The following is a 12,589-nucleotide window of genomic DNA, read 5'->3' as shown; positions in this document are numbered from 1 at the left end:
ACGATAAAACTGAAAGAATTGTTCTTTTATTATTAATTCTTATTTATATATTTTTTCAATAAAAGATTACAAAAAACAGACTTTTTTTTGAACTCAACGATTTTGGGGTAAAAGTGCGTTCCTTAAAAGGTTGCGCTCAATATGAAGTAGACTGTTCTTATGATAGTTTAGTTAGTAAACCAATAATGTACATAAAACAATGACAACCTTACAAAAAATAATAACATAAAACTTTTGGTCTGACACAAATAAATACGATTTAAGTTAAAGAAATAAAAACCTCATAGCTCTCAGTTAGGTTTTTTTGTACATTTGTGCAAGACCTGCTTACATAGGAAAGGTGTCAGAATCGCAAAGCGATACTTTTGCGCTCGTCGTCACATTAACACAGAGTGACCTTTTAGGCCGGATTAACACTTAAGCACAAGGGGAAACTTGAGCACGATGATCACTTTTGCACGGAGCTCTACTTTAGCACGGAACTTCACTTTAGCACGGCGTCATTATTGCAAGGAATGACACTTTGCCGGTAGCTTTACTTTACCGCGATCAATACTTTTTATTCAGTTTAGTATAAATAAGATTATTTCGATTGAAGTGTTTAACATTGAACTTAATACAATTACCGTTCAGTTGAGTGCGCATTTTAGGCACTTCAAAATGGGAACCGTTCAGTTCCAACCCGCGCACAATTCCCACTCGATCAATTCCAACCCAAATCAAATCCCACCCGATCATTTCCCACCCGCACAATTCCCACCTGAATCAAATCCCACCCGAATCAATTCCCACCCGATCATTTCCCACCCGAATCAAATCCCACCCGATCAAATCGAACCCGAATCAAATCCCACCCGAGCATTTCCCATCCGAATCAAATCCAACCCGATCATTTCCCACCCGAATCAAATACCAACCGATCAATTCCCACCCAAATCAATTCCCACCCGATCATTTCCCACCCGAATCAATTCCCACCCGAATCAATTCTCATCCACATAATTCCTAATTATCAAACCCGGTTATATTTATTCTTGTACGAGTTAAAAATTTTAAAACGTGAGGAACTCACATTAAAATTCTAGTCTTTGTATTTTTAAAAAACATTTGAAATATGAAATTAGTATGGTAAAAACGATTTTTTTATTTAAGCTAAAATTGTTGCTGTTGCTTATTTTATCATGTTTTTAGTTTAATGTAAGTTTTGTTTGTTGATAACTACGATAGTTAAATAATTACGACTTGCGAACAACAGTAAGTTGGTCTATTACTTGTAAAATGCTATCATTGTTACTAAAGTTTAATAACCCAGATCAGGTTTAAATAGTAATTAAGTTTTTAATATCGGAACCATTTTCTATCATGGTAACTAATTTATGTCCAATTAATTTTTTTGTACGAGTTGGAACGATTGACAATGACACTTAAGTTTATTTTAGTTTTTGTAATTAATTAAAACAACAAAATAATAAAGTACTGTAAAACATAGTTTTCTTTAATAAGAACATTAAAATTTGAACATTATATTAATGCTTATATTATTAAACTCTAAACCTAAATTACTTTTGTTCGTTGATTATTAAATTTTTTTAAGTAATTACGACCGGCAAGGAAAATTGGCCTATCTTTTATAAAATGCTTTTACGGCTAATAAAATTTAGTCTAAATCAGATTCAAAGCAAATTCAAGTTTCTTAGTATCCGAACTATTTTTTATAACAAAGTATTCTACGGTAACCGATTTATGTCCGATTAATTCTACCTTTGTAACGACTATAGAAATAAATATTGCTCGGCATAATTTTTTTTAAGTGCAATTTTTAAAAACAATTTGTTTTATTAAGCTTAATAGTTCATATTTCTTGTTTAAAACAATACTTCCTAAGTTTAATTTAACAACAATTTTAAGTGTTTGATGCTTGCGGCGCAAATAGCTTATTATAAAAAATTTGGTCTTTTTAAAAAAATATTTGTTATTCAAAAAAGTTCTTATTCAGTTGTTATTCAATTTTTTCTTTAAGTCTTAGGTTTTAAACCAACTAAATTAATTGTGTAATATATCTACCTAAAAATGAACTTATTTTTATTGTAACTATATAGTTTTTTTTTTCTAAACATATGTTTTATTACTTATCTAAAAATAGATGAGTTAAAAAAAAAAATAAACAACTATAAAAAAATTACTGTTACACAAAGACTTGTAACTGTTTAAAATAATAAAAGATAAAATACATTTGTCTTACTTTATAATTTAAAATCAATTCAATCTAAAATATGTTTAAATGCATATTTATTAATTGTCTTTTATGCTATTTTTAAACACCTCCTAAAAATATTTTAACCTAATATCTACCAGGTAACCAGTCTAAACACGCCCCTACAGTTAGGTACAGCTTATTGAAAATGAAAACAATAAAAATTTGTTAAATTAATAGTTTCTTTCATTAAAAGTTATAATAAAAAAAAAATTTAATTATTAAATGTTATTAAAGAAAATTTTTTGGTCGAAATATATGAGTTAATATAAAATTTTAAACTTAAAAAGAATGGAACTTGACTGAAACTTATAATCAATCTTTTTTCTAAACTTTACATGTACAAAAATTAAACGGATTAGAATTTATGCATAAAACTATTGATCTGAACTAACCGTATAACATATAAAAAGTTTGATAATTATTTTATTTGAAACATTTATGAATTGGATTGAGTCGAATGAGAATTCATTCGAGTGATAATTTACCTGGATGGGAATTGAACGTGAGGGAATTGATCGGTAGGGAATTGATTCGGGTGGGATTTGATTTGGGTGGGAATTGATCCGGGTGGGAATCGTGTGGGGTGGAATTGAGCGCGGGTTGGAAATGTTAGTATACCCTTTAAAATACATTCATTAAACTTTTATAGTAAAAATTAATTAATAATGTTTGTAAGTTTACTTTTATCTTGTTAGTTTTTTTTTTGTATTTTTATTAGAAGTAAAATTCAAATACAAAGTTTCAATCTATGCTTAAATTTAAGTTCAAGCTTAAACTTCTAACACTTTTTTTTTCTAAGCCTTTTAATTTTTAGTTTAACATTTTGCATAGTATGTTTTTAGATTTTTAAAAACGATGGTACAAATACAATATAAGCATATAAAAAAAGTTTGGCAAAATGAAGTCGTGCAAAGAAAGTTCCTCCGTGCTAAAGTGACACTTTGTGCTAAATTGTCGCTCCGTGCTAAAGTGACATTAATTTCTAAAGTAAAACTCGTTGCTAAATTGTCACTCTAAGCTAAAGTAACGTTTTGTTTTAAAGTGACACTGTGCTGTTCTCACCCGTTACTGCATACACAAGCTTTTTTGTAAGAAATCCGGCTCGCAAAAGACTTCGGTTATTGAAAAGTAGGTGGGGTAGTCAGAATGAATAAGCACCTACAAAAATTTGATAAAGATCTCGTTTGTCGCAACAGGTGGAAATTATAATAGGTGATTTTAAAAGTTATATCTATATAATTAGTTACTTACCTACCTTTTAAACTTATCCTGTAACTTATATCCAAAATTAGTTTAAATGTTACTTTTTTATCTTCTAAAGTAAGTTTACTTTGAAAAATCGATGACACCGAGTCTATTTTTTTATAAAATCTACAATAATCTAAAAAAGCTTTAAGTTTATTGATGATGTATTAATCTGCAAAGCCACATACCTCAGCACCATTAAAAGTTTTTAGTTGCAGTAGAGCATTTTGGAAAAATATTTGCTGTTAAAGTGTTTTTCTTTTTTAGTTTCAGTTATCATTCTTTATATTAGTTGTGTTCAAGCTGAATATCATGTTTTAACTAACTGTTAGCTTGATATTACCAAAATAAATTAAAATAGTTTGATTCTATTATATAGGAATATTTTGTTTTGTTTATTGTTCTTAAAGATGTTATTTTACTAAGTTTAAAAATTTTTAACAACTACAGCTTTAGTTTTATTAATATTATAATGATCAAAAAAAAAAAATGCACAACTATATTTATTACTGCTACTATAATTTGAATCCTTAAAAAAACAAAAGACTCTAACTTTAAAGAGATACCGTTACCTGCAACAAAATAACCAATAAGCAAATACTATTTAAAAGTCTAACGTTAAAATTAAGACAAAGTAAAACAAGTAGAGTTAATAACATAACAAATATATATATATATATATATACCACAGATGTTTTTGTGCTAAAACTTTATTCCGACTAACGGCGTTTCACTACTCTCAAATAAGTTTAAGAACAGATCTACGGAGTCTATAAAATATTAACACACATTAGAAAAAAAAGCATGTAATGTATAGTGTTTATGTGGATAGTAACTATAAACGAACTTTATGGTTTAAAAACAAAGTTTGGACTAAAAACATAAAATTATACAATTGTCTACAAAAATACAAATTTAATTAAAGTAGGCACTAACCTCAAAAAGCTCTAAGAATAGGCAAGTTTTTGAAATGAAAATTAAATTGAGTTGGGCAGAAATGTTACGTCATAATAATTTTAACAAATTGGTCAATTATTTATGAGGCTTAAAAAAATGAAGTATTAAATTTGCAAGTGTTTGTGATTGCAAATGTGAGTGTTGTGAAATAAATAAGTGCATAAGTAGACAGAGTTATTTAAAGAAGAATCGTCGGTTGTGGGGACAAATATTCGATAAATCTTGCCGCTCATTCAGAAGTAGGTCTTTATTTTCTGCTGCAATTACTGCTCTTTCTGTATTGCAAGTTGGGTAAATTCTACTTACTCCGTTGGATGCATGTTTGATCTTTGAAATAATACTCCACTCCATGTTTGGCCTTTTACCGTACCTGTGAAAAAAGCTCCAGACATAATCCGATAAACGCGTGCTTAGTTTTTTATTTATATTTTTAAAAGTATGTTTATGGTTAGCATATCTATCCTTGAAACTACCCGCTGTACTTCCGATATAAATTTTATCTGGGCCCTTACTTTCAACTTTAACTTTATAATTTACATTTTTAATTAAACAATTACCTTTTAATGGATAGTTATTTTTATTTATTTTACGGTAATTACATGTTTTAGGCATAACACTTAACTTATTACTATTAGGCTTAGTTGGTTTTGAATATTTATTTATAGTTTTATTGTTTTGCATTTTACTTATACTTTTAGCGCTATCATATATTACTTGCTCTTAAATTTATTTGAGAGCAGTGAAACGCCGTTGTCGGAATAAAGTTTTAACACAAAAATTACTGTGGTATATATTCCGATAAGCTTAGCTTATCAGGATCTCCAGGATTTAACGCCTTTTAACATTACATCTTATATATATATATATATATATATATATATACCACAGACTTTCTTGTGTTAAAACTTTATTTCAACTAACGGCGTTTCACTGCTCTCAAATAAATTTAAGAACAAGTAAGTGATGATAGCGCTAAAAGTATATATAAAAATGTAATTCATAAAGTTAAAGTTAAAAGTAAGGGCCCAGATAAAATTTATATCGGAAGTACGGCAGGTAGTTTCAAGAATAGGTATGCTAACCATAAACATACTTTTAAAAATATAAATAAAAAACAAAGCACGCGTTTATCGGATTATGTCTGGAGCTTTTTTCACAGGTACGGTAAAAGGCCAAACATGGAGTGGAGTATTATTTCAAAGATTAAACATGCATCCAACGGAGTAAGTAGAATTTGCCCAACTTGCAATACAGAAAGAGCAGTAATTGCAGCAGAAAATAAAGACCTACTTCTGAATAAGCGGCAAGATTTATCGAATATTTGTCCCTACAACCGACGATTCTTCTTTAAATAACTCTGTCTACTTATGCACTTATTTACTTCACAACTTTCACATTTACAATCACAAACACTTGCGAATTTAATACTTCATGTTTTTAAGCTGCATAAATAATTGACCAATTTGTTAAATTTATTATGACGTAACATTTCTGCACAACTCAATTTAATTTTCATTTCAAAAACTTGCCTATTTTTAGAGCTTTTTGAGGTTAGTGCCTACTTTAATTAAATTTGTATTTTTGTAGACAATTTTATAATTTTATGTTTTTATTCCAAACTTTGTTTTTTAACCATAAAGTTCATTTATAGTTATTACCTACATAAACACTTACAAAATTATACATGCTTTTTCTGCTTTTTTTCTAATGTGTGTTAATATTTTATAGACTCCGTAGATCTGTTCTTAAACTTATTTGAGAGCAGTGAAACGCCGTTAGTTGAAATAAAGTTTTAACACAAGAACATCTGTGGTATATATTCCGATAAGCTTAGCTTATCAGGAACTCCAGGATTTAACGCCTTTTAAAGTTACATCTTATATATATATATATATTAGCTAACTAATCAAACAACAAAAGTACCATCAAATTAATTTTGAATGGTCAAGTTTGCATAGTTTAAGGCAATGCGTAACAAATAACCTTGCTTGTTGTACAACTTGAAACTCAAATATGTCTGTTACTTTTTAAACCAGTTGTGTTTTTAAGTCAAACAGCCTTTTTTATATTTTTTAACTTTATTATCGTTTGTAATATTATTACAACTTGTTTGTGTTTAAATTTTTTTATTTAGATTTTGTACTACAATTTATATATGATTTCAAAACTACTTTTTTTTTTTTGTTGTTTGTATTTTTTTTACTCCTTTTTCAAACTTTGTTTAAAATAGAAAATAAAAGTGAAGTATAAAATCACTTAACTCTTTTGTGGAAATTAAAAATACTTATCCTTTTTTAATTTTAAAGAAATATTGCATTGTTCTACTTATTTGTTAGCTTTGATTATTAGTCAATATAAAGAAAATTAACATATACAGTAATAAACATTATACTAAAACAGAGTCAACAGAGTAATAAACAATTACCAGTTTAACACTATACGTTTCCAATCGATAGAGAATTTATTCTTTGTTACCTCAAACTTATAATTAATTGTGTAGTATTTACTTAACTTTGTAAGTAGGCTTAATTACTTATGGTAAATAAAAAGTAGTACTAATAAAATCTTAGGTTATTATTGAATTAAGTACATTTTGACTTATCTGTGCTGCTTGTCAACAAATTCAAAAAGTTTGTTCGACTAAAACAAATACTAGTTTTTTTGAAACCAAGAGTAATTCAAAAGAGAATCCACAGTAGGTCTTTGATAGTCTTCAAATGTAAGTGCATCATGAATAACCTTTCGAGCTTTTAAGGACAATTTTTTGTAACTTGCTGAATCTTTTTGAATCAAATTATCCTGCATGCGATGGCGATACAATGCAAGATCCTTTCGATCGTACTCGTATGGTAAAATTGTTGTTAACGTCATAAACAAACAGCAACCGAAAGACCATACGTCAACTTTATTAGTGTAATGAACCTTTTTCAGTCTATGAGACTCTGCCCAAGTATACTTTATTAATAGTTCCGGTGCAAGAAACCTATAAGCTCCGACAACTCTATTAATATCGTGGGCATTATTAAAGCAACTAAGTCCAAAGTCTATTATTTTTGCGATTGGATAGTCTTCAATAGACATTAAAACTATGTTTTCTGGCTTAATGTCTCTATGCAACGCACCTCTACTATGAATAAACGACAACCCTTGTAACACTTGGTAAAATATGTGCTTTGTTATTGACTCATCCAAACCTTCTTTGCTGTTACTTATTCTTTGAGAAAGACTTGCTCCTTCTGCTAGCTCCAAAACTAAAAACTGTCGATTACCAAATACTTTATAGTCAAGAAAACGAATAACATTTTTGTGCTGGAGAGCTTTAACCATAATGTATTCTTGATGAAGCTTACTTCTTTTTAGATCTTTGTCTGTTTTTATAGCACAAAAAGTATGATCTTTAGCACATATACCTTTATAAACAACACCAAAACCTCCCCTTCCCAGCTTACTTATTATGCGGTAATCAGAGCCTATTTCCTTCAAATCGTCGTTTTCAGAAACATCACACAATGCTTCAAAAATAAGCTTCAAATTTTTGCTTTCAACAAAAATTTCGCAACGTCCATTTAGTATTTTTGTTGGTTTATCAGCTTTTTGTCCATCTATTTGCAAGCCTTCTTTTGTTTTTGGCTCTATGCATATTTCAATATCAGAGTTGTTACGGTGTTCAAGTTTCTTTATTTTAAACAGCTTATGATCTTTTATATTGTGTATTGCTATAGAATGATACTCTGAATATATGTTACCAGAGCTTTTAATGTAAAATGTGTTTTTATCATGTACTAAGAAGCATTTGGATGACTGATTAAGTGTGGGATAAATCACACCCCAAGCGTCTTTAACCATTGTAGTAATTAGTTTTAAAATTTCAAAAAGTATCTCATTATCAATGTCAATAAATAATAGTTTACAAAGTTTTAACTCACATGAAAAAACAAAAACAAAATACTTATCGATATAATCATTTTTTAATATGAAAATAGTAGAAAAAGTACGTAACTGTTAAAACTGATACTATGGTTATATCATGCTAATTATGTTATTACTGTATGCTGAACTGTTGTATTTCTAAATTTTACTAGCTTTACTAATGAGAATTCAACAAAAAAAAAGTTTTTTATTTATTTTGCAGACTAATCGTATTATGTTGACATATCAAAGTGAACTTTAAAATTTACTAAAAAATCGTATTAAATATAATAAAATGTATCAGTTTTAGTGTATAACATTACTTGTTGTCTTTCTAACGGTATTTTTTAATGATAGTCTTTTTTTTCAGACGTCAATATCAAAATTTTCATACACAACAATAATACAACTCTTATAGCAATACAACATATACATAATTAAATTAAAATATGTAAAATTGTAACAAATTTGCCCTTGTGTATTCTAAAGAATAGCTTCCAAACTTATTATTAAGTGTGTATGCTGTACAACTTTACTCAAAAGTTCGTGTAATTTAACTTAAAATGAAATAGCAGACATTACAATACTTTTTAAAGTGTTAAAATGTCAGAAATTTGTTAAGCATCTTTTAAGTAAATTAATTGAAAAATTGGAGAAATTCAAATTAAAAAATATTTATACCAAAATAAGTTCAACATTTAAAGCTGATGATGTAACAATAAGTTAATCGTAATAGTTTTATAAAAAGTTAAAATGTATATATTCTAAAACCAATATTTATACATTCTTCAAATTGTTTGCTTGTAAAAATAATCTTATGTCTTAAAAAAAAATACAATAATTATTAAATATTTGAAATGGCAAACTTGCAAATTAAAAACTCTTGGGGTCTTTTGTACGATCTTCAAAACCGACTTCCGATTCTGTACTTAACAGATAACAATGGAAATTACTGGTCATCGAAAAGAAAAAACAACGTAAAACCAAATGACCGTGAACTTTTATATCAAATTGAAAATAATAAACATTTCACTTTAAGAAGACAATCTGGATCACGAGAAACGCAAATAATAATAGAAACAAAGCACGACAAAGGTATTTTGGTCGACGGAAAATCATTGCGAAAAAAAAAACAAGTGGAAAATGGTAAATGCTCAATATTTTTGCATGACTATAACATTGATTTAATATTCGAGGCTTTCTGTGACATGACTGACGACGTAATACTTACTAAAATAGAAAATAAATATAGGTACATAAGTTTATTAGGTAAAGGTGGCTTTGGACGCGTTTTCAAAGGTTTTAATATTTCTCAGGAAAAGCTCTGTGCTATCAAAACTGAAATAAATCTTGGTTCAGACAGTTTAAGGAAAGAAAATAGAATCGCTTCAATGACAAAACATGAAAATATAATAACATTTTTTGACTTTTTTGATATCAATGGCACACAATTTCTAATAAGCGAGCTAGGTTCAGGTGGTAGTATGTATTATAAAGTTGGAAAAACTGGGCCATTTAAAGAAAATGCTCTTCGTCACGCTTTTAAACAAGTTTTTCAAGCTATTTACTATTTGCACAGTAATAATATATACCATCGTGACTTAAAACCTGAGAACTGCGTCTTAATGACTAGTGAGGAGTTGACAACTGTAAAAATAATTGACTTTGGTGTGAGTTGCATTTCAACAAATCCAAGTGAGATGAAAAGTGTTGTTGGAGCGTACCGCTACATGGCACCCGAGGTTCTTGCAAAAAAACTGATAGATCGCAGTACTAAATATACAGACAAAGTTGATATATGGGGAATCGGAGTCATGCTATTTTTTTGTCTCACTGGTGATAACCCGTTTGGTTACAACAAAGAATTAATAGAGTACCGCGAAACGATGAAAAATGAACAAAATATGAATACGCACATTTCAAGTTTTAAGAAAGCATCGCAAAAAACAAAAAACATTGTTCAAGCTTGTTTAAGGTTTGAACATGAAAAAAGACCCTCGGCTAAAAAACTTATTGATTACAATTGGATAATATAATGCATGTATAAAGATTTCAACACAACAGTTCTAAATAAATAAAGAAGTTTAGAGCTAAACAGACAAAAAAAAAATTATCAAGCCTAATTTATAACTATTTAATACTTGAACGTTTTATGTAGAATCATAGAATTATAATTACTATTAATTTTTTTTAACTAGTAGAAACTTTTATAAAAAAAATACGTCAAAGAGCTTGTAGCAGTTATAAATACCTATGGTTTGAAAAAAAAACTTAAAGTGTTTTTATGTAGAGTTGATGATATATAACTTAGAACTTATAGGTATAAAATACTTTAACCTTGACGATAAATATCTATTTTTACTATTAGATAAATAAACACGTTTTTATATTTATGTAAATTGACTAACAACGGAAAAATTCTGAGAACTTATATTGCTAAAAAAGTAGCACTTTATTCAAAAACACAACACATCCAAACTTGACCTTTTAATTTGTTTGTTATAAATTTAGGTCTTTACGGAAAAAAAAAAGAACTCTTATGAGACTATAAAAAACTTGAATTTTGTACATAATTTGTTTTTAATATCTTTTAGAGTATTCGTGGTAACTATTGTTTGAATCATAAGATATAAACTAAACAAGCTAGTTTTCAAGCGTTTTCTGCAAATCATTAAAACTAGTTTATTACATTACATGACTATCAAAAAAAAAATATAGTTGATAGAAATCATGAATTTGTTTAATTATTTCGAGAAATGTTCTTTTCTTTAATCTTAAATTTTTCTTTAGAGCTAACGATTTTAAATCTTAGATAAGAGTTTTTATAAGATAACTTGTTATGATAATTAATTAATGTTTTAAGCTAACAAATAACATAAAGTCAAAATACATAATTTTTTTATATTTTCTTTTATGTAGGAAAAAAACATATAAATCTGTTAGTTATTATTCAGCGTAGTTAAAACTTTTTTTCACACTATTAAAGAATAAAGAAGTAGAAGTCTAATTAGTAATTAAAACAATTAAGTCTGTTTGATTCATATAATAATCTAAAAATAATTTTGAAGTAAAGTATTTCAATTAATTTTGGATTTTTAAATGTCAATTTTGAGCTTTTTAAAAGGTTCCCCCATGCTAAAAACATAACTTAAATTAAGATTTATACCTAGCACTATTAAACTTCTGCTAACTAAAAAAGAAATTAAATTACATTTTTCAAAGATTTTGTATTCTTAATTATGAGATATTATATAAAATAGTTTTTTATAACAACTCTTCAAGAATGACTAATTAAAGTACTAAAACTAATTTCCTTCAATTTGAAATAAATAATAAATAGTAGTTAAACTAGTCTATAAAAACAATAAAGTTAGTATTATTGTTGTTCTAAAAAATGAACATCTATAAAAAAACAAATGCTTTACAAAAGCTTGATTAGTAATGTTAAGATAACTAAATTTAAAACTTCTTAACAATATATTTAACTTAGCCTTAAACTTAAAATAGAAAAATAAATGGTTTAATAGTTATAAAAACTTCAATATCTGCAACACAATGACCGCTACTGAAGTTAGGAAAACTATTTATTTTGTTTTACTTAAGAAGCAGTGATCAGAAAACTAGGACTCTAATAACTTTACAGCTTAAGCTAAGTTTAAACATTTTATTTACAATTAAAAATGGGGAAGATGAGGTAATGTCATTTGACAATTTGTTGTTTATATATATTTTTGAAAACTTTATAATTACAAAACTTACCGTGATTGAAATACTATTAAGAAGTTATATTATTTTTTCATTATTATTATTTTTTTAACCTTAATTTAAAATGATTCATTTTTTTACTTTGTAAAAGAAAACAACTATGTAGTTTTTGCTCATTTTTTGGTCCTAAACCCAATAAAACTTTGAAAATTGTAGAAAAACGGTAGTGAAAATTTTATAACATGTATCAGTGAGTTATTATGTTTTTATTTCAACTAAATAGCTACAAGCTATTCTAACAAAAAAATGTTTGTTAAACAGCTTGTTTTATAAGTTTAATATATTATTAAATTGTTTGTTGTGCAATGTTGGACTCAGGCATCAAAACCTTAGCCACTTAACCAGGACACAAAATGAGAAAAAAAAAATAAAATAAAATATATTTATATTCAACAAAAAACTAAGATAAACAAAACATTAAACAAAGTTAGAATTATAAAAAAAAACTCATTTATA

General features: G+C 27.4%; 2 protein-coding genes across 2 annotated transcripts; one reads left to right on the top strand and one right to left on the bottom strand.

The window, feature by feature from the left end:
* Positions 1-7,111: 7,111 nt before the first annotated feature.
* Positions 7,112-8,305, bottom strand: LOC145833436 (ovarian-specific serine/threonine-protein kinase Lok-like). Its single transcript, XM_082940614.1, has one exon. The coding sequence runs from the start codon at positions 8,303-8,305 to the stop codon at positions 7,112-7,114; it is 1,194 nt and encodes a 397-aa protein (XP_082796740.1).
* A 920-nt stretch (positions 8,306-9,225) lies between these two features.
* LOC145833435 (myosin light chain kinase A-like) lies at positions 9,226-10,404 on the top strand. The gene has a single exon (XM_082940613.1). It carries the CDS (start codon positions 9,226-9,228, stop codon positions 10,402-10,404), a length of 1,179 nt encoding a protein of 392 aa, XP_082796739.1.
* Positions 10,405-12,589: the final 2,185 nt, after the last annotated feature.

The sequence above is a fragment of the Thalia democratica genome, chromosome 4, assembly GCF_965202585.1.
Source record: "Thalia democratica chromosome 4, ktThaDemo2.hap1.1, whole genome shotgun sequence".
Classification (NCBI taxonomy): domain Eukaryota; kingdom Metazoa; phylum Chordata; class Thaliacea; order Salpida; family Salpidae; genus Thalia; species Thalia democratica.
Note: the sequence above shows the minus strand (reverse complement) of the source record. Positions and strands in the feature narration are given on the sequence as shown.